This window comes from Trichomonascus vanleenenianus, assembly GCF_965637985.1.
Source record: "Trichomonascus vanleenenianus strain CLIB 3782 genome assembly, contig: TRVA0_019S, whole genome shotgun sequence".
Lineage (NCBI taxonomy): Eukaryota > Fungi > Ascomycota > Dipodascomycetes > Dipodascales > Trichomonascaceae > Blastobotrys > Blastobotrys vanleenenianus.
The window spans coordinates 171799-190991 of NW_027481868.1; the positions used below are offsets into that span (position 1 = coordinate 171799).

Below are 19193 nucleotides of genomic sequence, written 5' to 3' on the forward strand. Positions count from 1 at the left end.
CCTTGTCAGCAGTGACAGCGCTGTTGGGAGATTTTGTTACACCGTAAGAAGCATCTCGGTATTGTGCTACAAAAATCCGGAATTGGCAGTTACAAGACTTGTCCTCGCAAATTAAGAAGATCAATATTACCGAACTGACATAGGCATTTGTCTATTAATTTCTCTGACCACGCAGATCTCCCGAAGCGAGACAATTGATTGCCGTACCTGTTATGCCTTTAAAGTTGGGGACCCCCACTCCATGCGCATCGCAAGTCGGGTTGAACTGTGTTGCTGCATCTTCCAGACACTTCATACATGATTCTCTGTGAAACTAGAGTATTTAACCCCACTATTGTTTAGTGATGCTAGAGTACCTAACCCCACCATTGTTTCGAAACACCAGGGTATTTAACCCAGACATTGTTCTTCCAGGGGCTTTTGCGGACCACACGAGGTCTGCACTATACCTTCCAAATCTTGTATAATCTCCTTGATATTTGGTTTGCTATCGCAACTAACTAACATACATAGGCTAAATAATGGTTTATGATATCACTAGCCGTGCGGAAAGCTGATCTCGAGACGGTCGTGCATCAAAAGGTGGGGGGAGTAGTACCTGTCCCTGATTTAAAACCCTCGGTACCTTCTTGGCACTTTTTCTCCTCTCGTCAGAATCGCCGGAGTAACATTGATATCTCGGTATTCGTTTCACCGAGATGGCTCACCTTGCAGCGGTGATCACGTACACACCAAAGTATTTATCCAAGTGTACAGGCCAAAGTATTTATCCAAGTGTGCCCCCAAACTCGTTTGGTTCTCGATATACCCCGCAATACCAGACTTCAATTAAGTTCCCCCCACAAAATGTTGTATTGTAGCTTGAAAAAGCATCAAACAGAAAAGGGGAGAATAGAATGGTAACCAGTGTTAAAAGGGTATTAAGGGCGGGATTATGGTAAGAGATGTTTGAACTCCCTCTATGGTAGAAGGACCTTCGTATATAAGGCCAGGAGGAAACATATTGTCTGATTGAATTTGGTTACATCATTCTCTCTACGAAGCGCTCCACTTGGAATTCAGCTCCACTTGAGCTGTACTCCACTTGGAATCGTGGAGAATTGTGTTCCAATTGGGTGTAACGCATTTATTTGGACTCCTTATGCATCGGGTATTCAACGTGGAGACGCCGTAAATACATAACCCGTGGGGGAAATCAGGCTTATAAAGAGTTGCGAGAATTTATTCGACTCAATTCACTAAACTCCTTATGCAAGATCTTCGCGGATCGGGGATGCCGTAGAGACGTAAACCGTGGGGGAAAACGAGGCTTATAAAGAGTCGAAAGTCCATTCGACCCAATTCACTAGAAGTATAACCAATGAAGTTCGGTAATGTGCTTTGCAGTCTCGGGATGGCGGCTATGGTAGCTGGAAAGGAGCACCCCTCCCGCCCAGGTACAGCCCCATCTATCAAGGGTGGCCATTCAGGCTCAACTACCAATTCACGCCCAGGTACTATTGTATCCAGTGCCAGCAATCCCAAAACGACGTGCTTGGTTGCCCATATGGAAGGCAGGGATGACACCCCCTTCATCCAGCGTGCACTCACTCAGTGCGGCAATGACTCGGTCATTGAATTCCAAGAGGGCATCACTTACAACGTCTGGACTCCTGCACGATTCGAGAATCTATCCAACGTTGAGATCAGAATACACGGGAACTTGACGCTGCCTACCAACATGACATACATCCAGGACGTTGTCGGTGGGACAGCCAACGGCCAGGACGCATCTCTTTCGGGCTACTGGTTTGTCCTATCTGGTGACAACATTCGGTTCCAGGGCAATCCCAAGGACGAGTGGGGGTGGATTGAGTGCTATGGGCAGCAGTGGTGGAACCTCATGACCCCGAACTACACTGTGCCCAACCGGCCGCACTTCTTGTCTCTTACTGCCAATAACACTGTAGTGGACCACCTTAAGGTTTCTGCTCCAATTGCGTGGGGCGTTGGTATTTCGGGCTCTGAGAACCTCAATGTCACTAACACCAAAATCGTCGCCATCTCTGACAACCCGTCGATTCTTCCGTTCAACACTGACGGGTTTGATGTCAGCGGCAACAACATCATAATTGAGGACACTGTTGTATACAACGGTGATGACTGCGTTGCCATGCAGAGCGGTCTGACCAACTTTATATTCCGCAATGCTCTGTGCGTCAACAGCCACGGTGTATCCATTGGGTCTCTAGGCGAGGACCAAGACCAGTACGCCTTTTTGCAGAACATTACTGTTGAGAATGTCTACATGAAGGACACCCTGTATGGCGCCCGGTTCAAGGCCTGGACATCTTCGCAGGGCCTCGTCTCGAACATCACCTACCGGGACTTTGTCACCGAGAACTGCACGATCCCCATTTTCGTTACCCAGTCCTACTACGACCAGCAGGCCACCCAAACCCGAAAGAACACCAACACTTCTATTACTATTGAGGACTTTACGTTCGAGCGGTTCACTGGTAGCATCAATGGAAAGACTCAGTACGCGCAGGTTGACATTTCGGGTACCTGGTGGGACGTCCCTGGCCTCACTGGCCGAGATGGCATAGTCATGATGTGCCCATCAGTCGAGGCGTGTTCTGGGCTTCATTTTGAGGATATAGAGCTCTACGCCGACTTCGCTGGATCTAACACTACGGAGGTGTGGTGCCAGAACGGCGTTGACTCCACCCTGGGCTTCAATTGCGTTAACGGCACTTTGGTCTTCAACTAACCTCAATTTCTTCCAAACAGTTATCTACCGTATAGTCGCTTACATTATAATTGACTTCACTATGTTCGATCTACTCCGCGCAATGTGTACTTGGGGGGCTAGCCCCCCAAACCCCCCAGGGCTCCGCTTCGCGGAGAGCTTCACCAATACCGCATTTTCCAGTGTTTAACCAGCCTGGCCCATTACTGCAATTGGGCTTCCCGCGTAGCCATTCCATCAAGCTTCAGATATAGTCACTATACTTAAATTAACTCTCCTCATACCGATACATGCTATCTACTCATTTACTCTAGCAGTTCCTTCAAGATACACTGTAAAGGTAAGGCTGTAACAAATTAGTACAGTGTTTCTGCGGGTCTGTAACAAAGTTTTGTAGCGCTGTTTCGAACTGTAACAAACCTGTTGGGAGTGCACCGTAACGGGGGTTTGGGGGCAGAGCCCCCACAACGGAAGCTCGAGGGCTGGCCCTCGAATACATTCCTACCAGGTATTATATACTAGGCGTTGCCCGAACTACTTACAATATTTCCAAATATTAACAAACTGAGTCGCGGAGTGGTGGTCCTCAATACTCCGCACAAGGACTACCTGGGGGCAATTCTACTCTATACATGGCCTACTTGTCTCCGAACAAGCCCCGATTGGTACTCGTACAAGGTGAGTCCCCCAAACCCTCCAGGGTTCCGTTTCGCGGAGAGCTTTAAGACCCTAGCCGAAACATGTCACATACTCTCGGCTAGACGGACCCCGGGTTTAATATACAATCACAAATTGCCACATATACCCAAGCCTATAACCATTGTACCATACAAAATAACGTATAATAAATCTATTACAATTCTATCTTCTATATATATCACCAGGGAATTCAGACTTCGTAAATTCAATGCACCGGTTAAGGGTAGAGGTTGGTTGGTATGTGACCCCCCCGGCCGGTAAATCCCGAGCTCTGTGAGGCGCGCCCCACGGAAAATAAAAAAAATTGTTTGATGTACGGGAGGGCAGTTTTGGTCTTCAAAACAAATAAAAAGCGACCCGTCACGCCACGATAAATACCGTAGGCATTTCTATCGTCGTAGAACCTAAAGAGTTTTTTTCGTAGACCCCAGTTGAACAGCATGTCGTTCACGTTCAACTGGAACTCGTTCAACGAGGAGAATTTTTACCGGAAGGCGAAGCGTCTGTTGACCGATGCGCTCAATAAGTCAAATAAGCCTCCCATCATCGTAGACCGCATCGTCGTCCAGGACCTAAGTCTTGGCGACAAGCCACCGAACCTGGAGATCTTGGAGATTGGCGATTTGGCGGACGACCGGTTCCGCGGCATCTTCAAGCTCAACTATAGCGGCAATGCGTCCATCACGCTGGCGACAAAGGTGCAGGCAAACCTGCTCAATGTCTATGGCAACAATGCGCCCGAATTCACCAAACCACAGTTTGTTGGGGCTGCTTCGCCTTTGGCCATGCCACTTAACTTGACTCTGTCGGAGATTAAGCTGTCGGGCATCATTATATTGGTCTATTCCAAGGCCAAGGGCCTGACGCTCGTTTTTAGAAACGATCCGCTAGAAGAGATCAAAGTGAGCTCAACTTTTGACGCACTTCCAGGCATTGCGCGATTTCTTCAGGTTCAAATTGAAAAACAAATACGCATTTTGTTCCGCGAGGAATTGCCGTCTATTTTGCATAAACTCAGCCATAAGTGGGCTCCCGGGACAGCTAGCAGTGCTGTGGGACGCGCCAAAGCGGCGAGTGAGCCGCCTGAAGAGAGCATTAAGCCCAAAAAGACCAAACCTGTTTCTCTTACCGAAATCAACCCCGATATGCCGGCGTTTAGTGCTAAAAACATGCTCAAATTAGATACCCTGTTGGCCTGCCAGCGAACAATGAGCGTTTTTACGCCGGCTATCCCCGAGGCCGTATTCCGGTCGACTTTGGACGCGTTTGGCCGCCGTCAGAACCAGAGCAACAACACACAGGCCATTTCGGCCGAAGAGGACTATGCGGAAATTATGAAGATCCAGTCCAAGAGTTATGCGCGGTCGTCGCACAAAAAACCCCGCCGGCGAGTTGTTAAACTCAACAAGAATACCAACCAAACAACCCAGGAAACAGCTTGTTCTACCCAATGCTCTGAGCCACTGAAACCCGTGGTGGAAGAGCCATTGAGATCTGTGGTTGAAAAGACCGAATTCTCTGAGCCATTGAGACCCGAAACCCCCCAATGCTCTGAATCGTCCCGATCTGTGGTGGTTGAGAAGAAGCCAATTGAGCCGCAGGAGCCGCAGCCTCTCGCGCCAATTGTTGAAGAAGCTCCCGCCACCAAAGCATGGGGCGAGAAGATTCCTCGAAACCCGGTTTTCCAGGACTTTTTCAGCTCAAACGCCCAGTTCCACGACCCTCCTCCTTACGTTGCATAATGGTAGCCTCTGTGCTATCCCCCCACCAAAAGCTATACCACCAACTTTCTTGTACATATAGCATTATTTATTCCTTTCATGACTCTTAAAACCCACCATCCATACCAGCCAACTACTTGGGGGGCCAGCCCCCCAAACCCCCCTGTAGCTCCGCTTCGCGGAGGTTTTGTAGGCAATTGAACTCCCATAGGATCATATCGAGTACAACTACCACCATATACTAAACCCTACTAACTACTTGGGGGGCCAGCCCCCCAAACCCCCCGTAGCTCCGCTTCGCGGAGGATTTGGACGCCAATTGACTCCCCATAGCTCTGCCGCAGGATCCCAGTAGGGGGGGTTTGGGGGTGGAACCCCCAACTACGGGGTCTGGGGCAGAGCCCCAGTGTGTGAGAGAGAGAGTGTGTGTGGTAATGAATAGTAACATTAGCATTAATATAATGGAATATTAGAAGTTTACGGCGAGCTTGGCCATTTCGAGGGCGCCTTCCTTGGTCTTGTTGCCGCCAATGAACCCGCTAGCGTGCACGAAGACGCAGTCCTTGACGCCGGAGATCTCGTCGAGCTTTTCGTCTCGGGCGCCTCGCCATGGCTCTGGAAGAGCCTTGCGGCTCTCAAAAGACCCTGGAGTCTTCGAGACCGCCTGAACTCGCCAGCCCTTGCCGTCGCTATACAAAACATACCAAACTTCTCCAGAAACGTTCGCATCAGCCTCAATGTTGTACAAATGGTCCTTCCACGGAGCGAACTGCTCCAAAACAACAATTCGGCCATTGACGTCGTACTCCTTTCGCTTCTCGAAAGCCTCAGCAACGACAGACTTGGCTGGGTACCATCCCAGGCCATAATCTCGCACGACAGCTTCAAATGCAGAACCCATCAGCGCAGAGGCCTTGGAGAACTGCTTGTCCAGAGTAGCGTCGTCGCTAGGCTCAGTCCATAGCGGGTTCAACCGCGAGACCATGGAAGGGAGAGTGATGCTGTTGGCCCGGAACGCAGGAGTCACATCGCTTGGGAAAGCAGAAATACCATTGTCGTTGGCGTCAATGGCTTCAACAAACTCAGTATAGATCTTGGGGAACAGCACATCAATGCTCTTATCCGTAGGAGGCACCTTGAGCATTTCGCCGAGGATCTCTCGGCCAAAGTGCTTGTAGACCAAACCGGCACTAGAAAGCCGGGTCTTGTATTCTTCGCCAAAGGTGTCGGCAAACTCCCGCTGGTGGTGATCAAAGTGCTTCGTGCCGTCGTACTTGCCAGTAACATCGACAATGACGTCGCAGGTCTCGAGGACCTCGTAGTCACGGGATCGGACGACCTGGGCGTTGGCGAAACGGGGCAGCTGTTTGAGCATGAAAACCGCCAGGCTCTCATCGGCATGGAAAGTGCCACTGTGGGTACCGATCTTAACCATTTCTTCTAGTTTAGCTTTCTTATTCGGGTGGTCTTCGGCCATTATCGATCGAAGTCGTCATCGCTTTGATTGAAATTTCACTTTTTTTCCGCGCCGTGCGGCTGTGCTGCGATAACCAGCTGCTGACAATCCGGTCATCGTTGATTGGCTAGGTATTCCAGAATTATAATCATTTTATCAAATTCTTAGACTGGATGGTTGTTAGAGTGAATGATTGTTAGAGTGAATGGTTGTTAGACTGGATGGTTGTTAGAGTGAATGGTTGTTAGAGTGAATGGTTGTTAAATAAATGTTGAACTGAATGATTGTTATATTGAATGGTTGTTAATGGTTGTTAGACTGAATAATTACTGGACTGGATGGTTAATGGACTCGATGGTTGATAGACTGAATAATTGATAGAATTGATAGACTGAATGCTAGTTAGACTAATCAGGAAAGTCTGTATAGTAGTTTCGAGGGCCGCCTCGAGGAGGCCTAACGTTGTCATTCACCTATCCAATAAAGAGCGAAGGAGGAGAAACAAAGTGTAACCAAATCCTCAAATATATGAAAGAGCAATCTGGATCCTCCTAAGTCGATTAACTAGAGCCTAGGATAAAGCGATAAGTTAGAGCATTGGAAATAGGCTGTTAATGGGCGGCATCAATGACCTCCGCGAAGCGGAGCTACGGGGGTTTGGGGGCTGGCCCCCAATTGTGCGTCAAATCCTGCGTCTTTGCGGGACCTGTGAAAGAAGCGTGTGTTCATGTATCTAAATTTATATACCAGCTCTAGTGTTCAGCAAAAATATAAATACCAGCAATTGAGGGAGTTAAGTCTTCTTCTTAGCAGCAAACTGAGGAAGAGGATCCGTCCTGGCGCACTCGACTGCGACTAGCCGGGCAAAATCCTTGTTTTCCCAGTACCCAGAGTGCGCCGTGAGCATGCTGAAGTACTGGTTTTCAAGGGTGCCCGTCAGGGGAATGATGTAGTCGATTTGCCCATTGTCATTCAAGAGTGCCATCTTCTTTTCTCCGTAGTATTCCTTGTCGAAATCACGAGTCTCAAGCTCTACTTCAGAGGGAAGGCTTTCTAGAAGTGCTGGCGCCGACTCGTTAGGCGTTGTCTGCAGCGAAGATGAAGACTCATCTTTTGGTTTGTTCTTTTCAGCCTGGGGCCCATCAGTTGCTGTATTTTCAGTCCGCGACCGGCTGGATTCGCGACTCGAGCTGTCCTTGAAGAAACGGATTCGCGAGGCAAGCGAATCAAAGAACCCGGAATTCTCAGTCCCTGGAAGCGGGAACGCCTTTTCCGTGGGGATGATTGCCGTTTCGAGATTGGCCGCAACATACGCGTCCACTGTAGGGTTGAGCAGATAGGCAATTGGATCTGAATAATGCACAATGTTGTAGATTCGCTTGACCGCGAGACACCCGTACTCAGGAGCCTTTTTCCCGTTGGTCTCCTCGTCAAACATCTTTCGCGGGTAAAGCCGCCCATTGTTGAGAAGCAGGAAGAAAGCCGCAGGGCTCCCGGCAAGAAAAAGGTTTGTAATGTTAAACTCAAACTTGGGCTTACCATCGAGCTTGTACTTGGGCTTAACGTTAATGTCTGTCGGCTGGTGCGATAACAGGTCTACGGCAATGACGCTACCCAGCGAGTGCCCGACGAGATGAACTTTCCCACCTTGTTCCAAGAAGTACGGGTGATGCTTGGTGAACAGCTGATAAACTCTGTTTGCTTCTTTAGTCGCCGCCTCGAGAAGCATCGGCTTGTAGTGCGACATGTAGTAAGGTATGTCAAGCATAACATCACTGATAACATTTCGAACAGTGGGGATGGAGTTCATGGTGATATCCTGGAGACTAAATTCTTCCTGCTTTGACACAATATTGTCGTCTTTGTTGCGTTTGAGCTCTTCAAAATTTAGTGTTTTACGCCAGTTGATGGGCAACGTCATGATATTCGCGTCTGACGGCAGCAGGTGCGCTATCCCTGGATTCTCTAGGCTTTCGTTGATCGCAATGCGGAACCCGTTGATGGAGTAGGTGAAATTGAAGCCCTCTACTCGATCAGACAGCTTCTGACCAATTCCGTGCAGTACAAGAACCAACTGAGTAACCTTTTTCGGGGCAAACCCAGGGTCGTCTGTGGGCCTATCAGGTAGCTTGCGGAGCTTCTTCCAGTCATCCCACGAGAAGTGCCTCTGGAGAGTGACTACAGTGCCAGGCGGGACTTTGCCGCTGAGTAGCGCCGTGATAAGCTGCAAATACGACGCGCTGTTTTTCAACAGCGACATCATCGTATTGGCAAAAGACGACTGCTGGAATATGTACGCCACAGGGTACTTGGTCGGGCTCAGTGCCTCGATTTGTTTGATTGTCGCTGGGAACTCTCCACCTTGCTCGTTAATCGACTTCTCCCCTTCCTCTACAGAGCAGCACGGGGCAAACACTACAATCACTTTCTGCACCTGCGTCTTGCCTTCTTGGTTTATAACCTGCGTGTACTCAATGGGGATTTTCATCCTTTCCAGAGCCTCTGGCACAGTGCTTGCCGAGAGAATCTCATTGAGGTACTCCGGACGCCACGGACGCACTTCTTTATAGGCCTCAGCAACCGCTTCTTCCAAAGAAGGGTCTGTTGGAGTCAGGGTGCTCGAATAAAACCATGTTGACCGGTGCACGTTTGAATAGTGGCTGCTAGAAGTCCAGTAAATGGGACACAGCGACTTTTTGCCCACGGAGACCGAATAGAGTCGGTTCAATCCCACTGGGACTGCATCCTCCCTCTTTTCCTTCTTCTCAAGGCTCTTTTGGTACTTTTTCTCGAGGCAATTGTTATCACTTGGATTGAATGCCGACCAATTTGGGTTCGGCGTAATCGTCCCTACGTAAGACGACGTAGTTGAGTAGATTGGATGGACGTTGGCATTAAGCTGGGCCCTAACCTTCTCGCGCTCTTGACGCTTCGTTTCTTTGTATCTCTGGGCAAACGCCTCGGCGTCTTTGACTGGTTCCGGAACTGGCAGGTCCTTTTCCTTCTTTTTGGCGGCTTTATCGGCCTTCTTTGGTTTATCCGGGGACCCGGTCTGGGTGCTCGATGTAGGCAGTGTCGCCTTCGGATCGTCTAGTTCCACAGCGGAATCATGGAAGAACCATGGAACGACCTCCGGTTCTGCCATTTCGTTTGATGAAGTGGCGATCAAACGTGCTATCGTATCAAACAACTTAAACGTGTTATCGTCTCAAATAACTTTAAAGACTTATACTCAATTCTGGAAGGAAACTCCGGGCAATTCATACAATCGGCCCACCTGTCTACGCCACTCTATTTCTAGTTTCCCATCATCAGGCAAGATCCGAATCAGCATATCTTGCTCCGATGGCGATGATGCTATCACATGCAATGCCTTGTGCGGCTGATCTAAATGTGCTTAATTAACGAAGTACTAATTAACCTCGTTTTGGATAAGCCCGTTCGTATATCCTGGATGTGTCTACAGGAACTGTCTATAATTGAATCGACTAGCCGTTTATATGGTATATGATTGGTTGCATCTGTTGCAGAGATTCAACTATAATACAATTGAACTGACAGTTCCTATAGCATATTGGGGGGACCAGTCCCCCCAAACCCCCCCTGGGCTCCGCTACGCGGAGATCTGGCTGATATGACATTTTTCTTTAGTTTATATATTATATAATTGCATGCATTTGTTTAGTGCTGTTGGGCGAAAATGGGGAATTGACTGTTTTCTGATATGAATGATGTTGGCTAACCCCGGACCAATTTGATGAAGGAGACTAACCATACTACAGTGTACTACAGTAGTACAATGTAGTATCATACGCAATTGAATAATGCAGGGGAATGAGGGGAAGGAAAGGATTAAGTTGCCCACCCCTGGATCTGTCAATCTGTCAATGCTGGGTTAAGGTTCAATGGCACATAAACATTGCATATACGGACTTATTAATGCATATTCACATTCATGTTGATCAGCTCTTGGCTCGTATATATTTGCTAGAGAATGCCGTTCCCCTCGAAGTCCCTTGCTCACCAGCTACATCGCCAGCCTGGGAGCAGTAGCTACGGCAGCAGGAGGCATAATGGCTTGTTTCGAAGCCGCACTACGCCAAAGTCGTCTGAAAACCAACCGGGCTTCTACCACCACAAGACATCCAGCTGTGTCGATCTCCGCTCGTACGCCTCTAGCCATTACTCGCCAGGACCTAGCAGCAGTAACTCAATTGGGTGCAGTGACGAATTCTCTGCAATACCACTAACTTGCAATAACACCCATGATCAATTACAACCAACTACCCACGACATAACAAGCGCCGAACTCAATACAGTCAGGGGTATTATTTTAAACAACCCTGAGATTCGGGGCCAGCCACTGACCCCAGCGGCTCGATGCCTTGTGGAGTTCCTCGAACACAACCCTCAGTTTAAGGAGATCCTCGTATCTCCGGCAATCCCTAATTACAGTATACCATTGGTGTCCAGCTATACAATTCCCAGCGATTGCATGGACTGGGACCGCTCGGAGTTTCGTGTGTGCCTCCAGCAGTCCCTGCGTCGAGTAATCAAAAGCCTGTCAGATTCGCGGAGTACTTTTGGCACAGTGCTTCAGGACCACCTGGCGAGCATCCGTAATTTGGTGGAATACACGTCCAATTGGTCCTGGTGTGTCGACTACGTCATCCCGCTTGTCTACTTGACTTACAATTCCGAGCCCAACTACGTTGAAGCGTTTGATGAGGCCTGCACAACACTTCGGGCCATGGCCGACTATGACGAGATGACCCATGAACTCTCAGAACAGTACCTCGACGAGGTGCTCCCGCTGCTTATTCGCGCTAACTTCGAAGTCAGCGTATACTCGCAGATCGCCTTTGAGACGGTTCTCCACGTACTCGCCTACTTCCGGCCGAACCACGAAACAGTCAAGCTCATTGCTGAGACACGTACCAACGACCCGTCCAGATTCTATGCCGAAGACCGAGCTTTCTTCCGCAGCATGCGTGCCGAGTATCTCAAATTGGTCCTCTACAACGCCATGAAGGCACGGGTGCTCTTTGAATGCGATTCAGGGGTCGAGGAGTCGTGCCTCAACGAGATTAAAGCCTCGCTCTTTCGCGAAACGTCGCGGGTCGTGCGCAAGCGATATAAAGAGGTGCTGCGCCAGGTAATGAGCGTCCTGCCAGAGGACCACGAGGTTGTTGAATGCCTCAAGAACATGACGCCACGGAGTACTCATTTAGCAGCGGCTAAGCACCGCATCCTGACGACACTCAACACTGCGTTCCAGCGGCATTCTCCGTCTTATTAGACGAGGAGACGCCGCCGGGTGCGCTTCTGGTTAAACAGAACCCAGCACATAGTCTGTTTGAACAGTACATAGTATATCATGGGGAAAATTGATAGCTTGGAGGTGTAGTTCTTGAACAGCAAGATGTATATAAACCGAATGACTGCCCGGATAGGACGGCGAATCGGCTTGAACAGAGCCCGTTTCTGATGTTGCGGTAATTTCTGCGACATCTCAATCAGAGACAGAGCTACAAAATAATGGTATGCCATCTTTTCCTGTTAATACGTTCAATTTCTCTTGATATGTCCGGTTCCCGTAGTTCCCGTAGATAGGTCCAAGATTAAGGTACATGAAAATGTGGAGTGCTACCCCTTAATCCCCTCCCCAGATTTCTTACCGACCCCTGAGCCGAAATCTGCAGCCGAACACGTGACTGCCTTTGATCTGGTTGTATTTTGCCTTAGCAATACGCTATTATCCACTGGACTACAGTAGTAATTGTCGGTAAAGATTTCTAGATACTGTAATGTTAAAGCTATAGTTTTTTGGCTTCAATTGTGGAGAAGTCCGAGCAAGTTTTACAGAGGCGGTCAATAGGAATGGGCTTGCTTGCGCAGGATCCCTGAATAATCCGATTATCGGCTTAATTCGTTCAAGTTGGTCTCCTAGTCGGTCTTATATGGTCGTTTAGTGTTTGAAAGGGTAGATCTGGATCTGAGACCGTTGTTTTATAATGTGCGGCTCGTGCGGCGCGCGAGGCGACGCGCGATCACGTGCTTAGAGTGTTAAACTCGTGCAAAATTGGAAAATGCGAAAAAAATGATTCAATCAGCCGTTTGGGATCTTCACAGAGCACTTTTGGACAAATTGCATTAAAAAGAATGCCCACTCCCTCCGCGCAGCGGAGCTACGGGGGTCTGGGGGCTGGCCCCCAGGTAACTTAAAGGAAGTAATTGGGGGCACCAGCCCCCTTGGGGCTCCGCTGCGCGGAGATCTTTAACATGACGGGGGTTTGGGGGCAGAGCCCCCTACTACGGGAGCTCGAGGGCTGGCCCTCGAATACTTTTTGCTTGTGTGCGGCTTCGTGCGGCTTAGACACGGGACCCCACAGCCGATGCCGAAAACGGCAGGCGGGGGTGTGAGTCGCCTCGCTCTCACTAAACGTACACTGATGAGCCCGGTAAGTAGACTAAAGACGACTTCAAAAACAGCAGAATGGAGGAGTAAAAAGCTGAGAGTTGCCTGGTTGAGTCACTTGCAACGAAATAGAAATACATTATAAATACCGCAGGTCGCCTTGTTGAACAACCAAGCCCGAAAGAGCGAACCATGACAGTAATACTCTACCTAATTATCGCCCTGGCTACTGTGGCTTCATGGCTATATTTGAGAAGAAGCCGAAACCGTCAAAACGTGTTTGAAGGCATAGTCAGTCCCGTCGATGGTTTCGACTGGGAGACTCAAGAACCGGCCAAGCATCGGCCATTCAAAGGCGGACCATTTAACCTCACTATGGGGATCAGACGGTTGGACCCCGAGGGCTGGCTGCTGATAGAAGACACTTATAAGAAAGTAGTGGAGGGCCGGCGAAAGGCGGCTGAACGGTTTGAATCCAATACCGTACTCTACCACCCTGTAGCCAACGAAGCCCTTAAAGAGCTCCACACTACTGTGCTAGACTTTCTCGTCAAGAGGTACCCGCAGTACTTTGTCGAGAGCAAAGATGGAAAGCATGTGGATAACTTGATTCTCGGTACGCTCATAGAACGAGACTCTAATGCTTACCAAGATATGAACGAGCTCATTAAACAGGTGGCTTTGAACATTGAAGAGGACTTCCTCATCATGATCTACAACGAGGAAGACGACACCTACTATCTGCGAGGCGGGTCGTTCCTCCACCCATCAGGGTTCAATCCGCGCGACAAGCTGAACCAGCCGCTCGCTGCTATCCATGGGCCTATTCCGTTCTACCGTGAAAAGCTCCAGCTCAGTATGGACCGGTACTTCAAGAAAATGCGGCCAGGACAGTGGATCGAGCGGTTCAATTGGACTCTGCAAGGCAGTTCTGCGCTCTATGCTCCGCCGGAGTACGAGCGACCGCCTAAGCATGACCTGACCCCGGAGAAGATCATGTTCCGATGCGAGCGTCAGACGCTGACCAGGCTGCCAAAGTCCCAGGCTATAGTCTTCACAATCCGCACCTACATGACTCCACTGCCTCAATTGTGTGAACAGGAGGGCCTGGGCGATGTATTGTTGGACGCCCTCGACAATCTGCCTCCCCAGATGGCCGATTACAAGGGTATGGGCCACTGGGGTGACACCGCCATGCCCTATCTCAAGAACATCGTTCAACAACCTCAAACAGTCCCCTAAATCTCCCTAGAGTTGCCTGGGGGCCAGCCCCCAGACCCCCGTGGCTCCGCTGCGCGGAGGGGTTCCACTATTCTATTCTATATAACGCAATCCAAGGTTATCTGACAGTGTTTTTATGAAGATCCCACCGCGAAGCGGTGCCCCAGGGGGGTTTGGGGGGACTGGTCCCCCCAATTGACTTCCCTTAAGTTACCTGGGGGCCAGCCCCCGGACCCCCGTAGCGCAGCGGAGGGGCTTCCATAACTTAGCGCGAATCTTATCCGCGGTTCGTCTCCCAAAAGCGCACCGTCTCCCGTAGAAGGGCTTCCAAAGAACAGTACAAAGTGTTGGAAAGTCTGAATGAAAGGGGAACTGGTTGTGAAGATAAAATTGGGTAAAAGTTTTATATTTTACCAGTTTTTCTAGATACTTTTGCTAGCATGGAGGGACATTTTAGTAAATTTCTACAGTGAAAACGGGGAAAGGGAGTGGTGGACAAGACCGGCTTCGCGATAAGTGGTGGTGGAAGTGTTAGGAGGTAAGTGCCATTTTACTACCGTAACTACGCATCACTAAGCAGTCCCACCTTTCTCTTGGTTGCTCTCTCCGCACATCTCCCAACTGAAACGTTGTTTTTCGCGAAGCGAAACCATCCGTCAGCTGCAATACATCGATGATGGTATACGACTAGAATACGAGATTGAACACCAGAAATGTTAAAACTAAGTTGCTATTGGCTATTCAGCGCCTCATAACGTTTATCCAACCCCACTTCTAGTAAACTTCTTGGTACGTTTCCACAATTGAAGCCGGACGACTAAAGTAAATCCGGAAAACAAAGGGAAAGGCCGAAAATTAAACTGTAAGCGTCCCGTTGCGATAGTTCGTTACACTGTTGCAAATATGCCGTTACAAACGTTGGGAAGTCTTGGAACATGCCGCTGGGAGATTTTGTAACGCTGTAACTAGCAGTCCCTCTGCTGGTCGCGCGGTACATCTCCCCAATTGAAACAGAAAGTTGTTTTTCGCAAGACCATCGTCAGGTGCGACGATATCAATACGGCTAGAATACGAGCTTGAACATCGGAATAGTAGCGGATAGGTTGCTATTGGTTATTCAATGCGCTGAAATGTCTAGCAACCTAATTCTACTAAAGCTCCTTCATACTTCTCCACAATTGAAGCCCCTCAGTTAAAGTGGAGCCGCAAACTAAACGGAAGTCGGAATCCTAAAGGTGAAGCCCAAAAATTAAAATGTAAGCGTCCCGTTGCGACAATTAGTTACGCGGTTGGGAAAATGCCGTTACAAACATTGGCTATGCAGCATATTTCTGTTGGGAGATTTCGTTACGCTGTTACCAGCCGCCTCTTCCCGGCGTGCGGCAAAGTGGTTGAGGCAACCCAACGATGGCGACATTACCCAATGATGTGAGGAGGGGTACAGAAAGGGGCACCCCACTCCATGCGGCGTCACTTCGCCTCGAGGCTTAGCCACATATTCTCAACAACTACTAACACCTGAATACGCACAGATGGCCTGATTTACGATCGATACAACTTCATTCAGCCACATCACCACTATACCACCACAGAAAGTCTGACGCATAGCCTAATCGCCAGGGGATGCGACAGATCGCGGCGTCCTGGAGGGGAGGGATGTCGCATGCTGAGTGCTACGCTGGCAGCCCATAAAATACGCGCGGTTGCGGCAACTGAAACCAATGGCCTCCCCCTTTTTTCACCCGAAAAGCTGGCCATTTTAAAAAGCTCAACAAATCCGCCTTTGATTTGACCAACTTGCATTTTAGAAACCCGCTTAGATTAAAGATGACCGTCTCGAACGAACGACCTCAGAACATCGGCATCAAAGCCTTTGAGCTGTACGTGCCCAACCGCATCGTCAACCAGGCCGAGCTCGAGAAGTACGACGGCATCCCCGCCGGCAAGTACACGATTGGCCTGGGCCAGACCAACATGGCTTTCGTTGACGACCGAGAGGATATCTACTCGTTCGCTCTGACGGCTGTGTCGAACCTGCTTGCCAAGAACAACATCGACAAGAAGTCGATCGGCCGACTTGAAGTCGGTACCGAGACTCTGCTCGACAAGTCCAAGTCGGTCAAGACGGTGCTGATGCAGCTGTTTGGCGAGGAAAACAGCGACATTGAAGGTGTAGACACCATCAACGCGTGCTACGGTGGTACCAACGCGCTGTTCAACGCCATTAACTGGATCGAGTCCTCTTCGTGGGACGGCCGATACGCCATTGTGGTTGCTGGTGACATCGCCATCTACGCCAAGGGCAATGCGCGACCAACCGGTGGTGCCGGCTGTGTCGCCATGCTCATTGGCCCGGACGCTCCTATGGTGTTTGATCCCGTGCACGGGTCCTACATGTCCCATGCCTACGACTTCTACAAGCCGGATCTGACTTCCGAGTACCCAGTCGTCGACGGCCACTATTCGCTCACCTGCTACACTCGGGCTCTGGATGCGTGCTACCAGGCTTACCACAAGAAGGCTGCCAAGGCCGGCATCGAGTCCAAGGGCATTGATACCTTCGACTACTCGGTGTTCCACGTGCCAACCTGCAAGCTCGTCACCAAGTCCTACGCGCGAATGCTTTACAACGACTACCGGGCTAACCCGGAGGCTGTTGCTGGTGTCCCAGAGGAGATCGCCAACCTTTCGTACGAGGAGTCTCTCACCGACCGAAATGTTGAAAAGGCTTTCCTTGGCTACGCCAAGGAGCGATCTGCCAAGCGATTGGCTCCATCTCTGCAGGGCCCAACCAACACTGGTAACATGTACACTGCCAGTGTCTTCTCTTCGCTCGCCTCGCTGCTGTCGTACGTCCCGACCGAGGACCTTGCCGGCAAGCGAATCTCGCTCTTCTCCTACGGTAGCGGTCTGGCTTCTTCTCTATACTCTCTGCAGGTCAAGGGCGACATTTCTGCCATTGTTCGAAACCTGGATCTCAAGAACGTGCTCGAAGGCCGAGCTACTGTGACCCCAGAGGAGTACGAGGCTGCTCTTGCCCTGCGAGAAAAGGCCCACCTCGCCAAGAACTTCAAGCCAGAGGGCTCTCTTGATACTCTGCGAAAGGGCACCTACTACCTCACCGAGATTAATGACAAGTTCCAGCGACAGTACGCTGTCAAGAACTAGAAAACCGGTAATGTGCGATGAATAAAAATACCATATATGAATCTAATATTAATGTAATTATAGCTCACTTCAATTGTTACCCGCAACCCCCTCGAAATGAACAATCTGTTGCTTCAATCGATCTGGGGGCCAGCCCCCAGACCCCCGTAGCTCCGCTTCGCGGAGATTCTCGCTGTAACTACTGTTCTTGATATATTCGAGGGTCAGTTCCCCCTCCCGGACCCACTTTTTCGCTCTCTCATTGATTGGCATCTCTTTTTCTTGATTGTGGTATTTAATATCGCCTACTGGTCATATTACTGAGATTAGTCCTCTAGATCTTGAAATAACTTGTGCTACACTTCTCTCGGGGTAGCCCGTTGTTACAAATTAGTTACGCTGTTGCAAATATGTATCTCCGTTTGTAACGCTGTTGGGAGTACTTGTTACACAATAAACCAGCAGTTCTTCAACAATCCCTCCGCGCAGCGGAGCTACGGGAGCTCGAGGGCTGGCCCTCGAATACATTGAAGAAAAAAAAGGGGTATCCAGAGCGCATTTAGATACAAAATCTCCGCGAAGCGGAGCTATGGGGGTCTGGGGGCTGGCCCCCAGGTCCAACAGCGGAGGGGTTGATTCGATAACGGTGCGGCTGAAGGGGTCCCAACATGATGTTTACAAAAAGACGACAAAACGACACGAAAAAAAATTGTAACGAGGGGGAAAAGAATACGGGATGAATGGCCAGGTAACGGCACTGGTCGACTCGGAAGAGATGGAGAATGGGAAACGCATATACCGGACACAATATTTAAGGAGGGACTTTGGTGATACAGAAATAGACCGCAGAGTAAACAATGTGGATAAAGAGCTACGAGTATCTAGACAGTACAAACCAGTGAACCCTGGGCCTGGTAGTTTCGGAGGGCGCAAGTTCCATATCCAGCGAGATGCAATGCGTATAGCTAAATTGACAGGGCATGTCGGGGAAGAAGACCCAAGCGATGGGAGTACGTTTGATGACCAGGACAGTCCTATTCTACGTAGACAGCGAAAGCGGCAATTGGACCACGCGTCACGAGCCTCATCTACGCTGTCTGACTATGTACAACATAATACCAAAGTCAGTGGTCTTGGGAGTCCCTTACAGGGACCACAGGCCCTGAAAAGACCCCAAGGAGTGACAGAACAGCCAAAAGGCTCGTATCAAGCTCTGGAATTGGACTATATGCTAATACGAAAGGCCCTTAAAGCGCTCGAGGACCGTGTCAAGCTGCAAGAAGAGCTGCGAAGCGGCGAGCTCGAGGGAACTGAGCGCGCAGCCAAAGAAGCCATCCTTGAACAATCGCGCCAGCAATGGACGGATAAGGTTGACAGGGTAACTGAGAGCGGCAACCCCGACGAGGATGCGCGCCGCATGCGGCTTGAAAACTCGCTCCAAATGGTCAAGTCGCAAATGCAGGAGATGGAACAAAGGAAGGCTTTTGAGCGTCTACGCCACTCGACCGGGTTCCAAATCGCCACCCGAATAGTGATGGTCATCGTGGGCGCATTCCTGCTTATCCAACTGTTCCGCGCTGTCACGATCCAGTACAATGCGGAGGAACAGGATTTGAGACGACGGCTAGGTCCGGCGCTCTACCGTGACGGGTGGCTCGAGTACTCGATGCTCATATTCTAGACCATCCCCCTCCCCCCTGGGTTCGACACAGACTCAGAATTACGAGCTATGGCGGGGTTCTCAGAATTACGAGCTCAAAAGAAAGGGCCCTTTTGAGACAAGAAATGTTTCAGCGGGGT

At 49.8% G+C, this 19193-nt stretch overlaps 8 protein-coding genes across 8 annotated transcripts; 6 read left to right on the forward strand and 2 right to left on the reverse strand.

Annotated features, from left to right (window-relative positions):
* Positions 1–1546: 1546 nt before the first annotated feature.
* Positions 1547–2752, forward strand: PGU1 (endo-polygalacturonase; the record flags this gene model as incomplete). Its single annotated transcript, XM_076684881.1, has 1 exon — positions 1547–2752. The coding sequence occupies one exon, from the start codon at positions 1547–1549 to the stop codon at positions 2750–2752; it is 1206 nt and encodes a 401-aa protein (XP_076540922.1).
* A 1118-nt stretch (positions 2753–3870) lies between these two features.
* On the forward strand, positions 3871–5172 carry MDM34 (ERMES complex subunit MDM34; the record flags this gene model as incomplete). Its single annotated transcript, XM_076684882.1, has 1 exon — positions 3871–5172. The coding sequence occupies one exon, from the start codon at positions 3871–3873 to the stop codon at positions 5170–5172; it is 1302 nt and encodes a 433-aa protein (XP_076540923.1).
* Positions 5173–5620: 448 nt separating this feature from the next.
* On the reverse strand, positions 5621–6628 carry MYG1 (Myg1p; the record flags this gene model as incomplete). The annotated part of the gene is made up of 1 exon (XM_076684883.1): positions 5621–6628. The coding sequence occupies one exon, from the start codon at positions 6626–6628 to the stop codon at positions 5621–5623; it is 1008 nt and encodes a 335-aa protein (XP_076540924.1).
* A 772-nt stretch (positions 6629–7400) lies between these two features.
* TRVA0_019S01728 (DDHD family phospholipase) lies at positions 7401–9752 on the reverse strand (the record flags this gene model as incomplete). The annotated part of the gene is made up of 1 exon (XM_076684884.1): positions 7401–9752. One exon carries the CDS (start codon positions 9750–9752, stop codon positions 7401–7403), a length of 2352 nt encoding a protein of 783 aa, XP_076540925.1.
* Positions 9753–10601: 849 nt separating this feature from the next.
* On the forward strand, positions 10602–11906 carry TRVA0_019S01750 (uncharacterized protein; the record flags this gene model as incomplete). The annotated part of the gene is made up of 1 exon (XM_076684885.1): positions 10602–11906. The coding sequence occupies one exon, from the start codon at positions 10602–10604 to the stop codon at positions 11904–11906; it is 1305 nt and encodes a 434-aa protein (XP_076540926.1).
* Positions 11907–13400: 1494 nt separating this feature from the next.
* TRVA0_019S01772 (heme-dependent oxidative N-demethylase family protein) lies at positions 13401–14267 on the forward strand (the record flags this gene model as incomplete). Its single annotated transcript, XM_076684886.1, has 1 exon — positions 13401–14267. The coding sequence occupies one exon, from the start codon at positions 13401–13403 to the stop codon at positions 14265–14267; it is 867 nt and encodes a 288-aa protein (XP_076540927.1).
* Positions 14268–16073: 1806 nt separating this feature from the next.
* Positions 16074–17414, forward strand: ERG13 (hydroxymethylglutaryl-CoA synthase; the record flags this gene model as incomplete). The annotated part of the gene is made up of 1 exon (XM_076684887.1): positions 16074–17414. One exon carries the CDS (start codon positions 16074–16076, stop codon positions 17412–17414), a length of 1341 nt encoding a protein of 446 aa, XP_076540928.1.
* A 715-nt stretch (positions 17415–18129) lies between these two features.
* On the forward strand, positions 18130–19074 carry TRVA0_019S01816 (uncharacterized protein; the record flags this gene model as incomplete). The annotated part of the gene is made up of 1 exon (XM_076684888.1): positions 18130–19074. One exon carries the CDS (start codon positions 18130–18132, stop codon positions 19072–19074), a length of 945 nt encoding a protein of 314 aa, XP_076540929.1.
* Between the last annotated feature and the right edge of the window lie 119 nt (positions 19075–19193).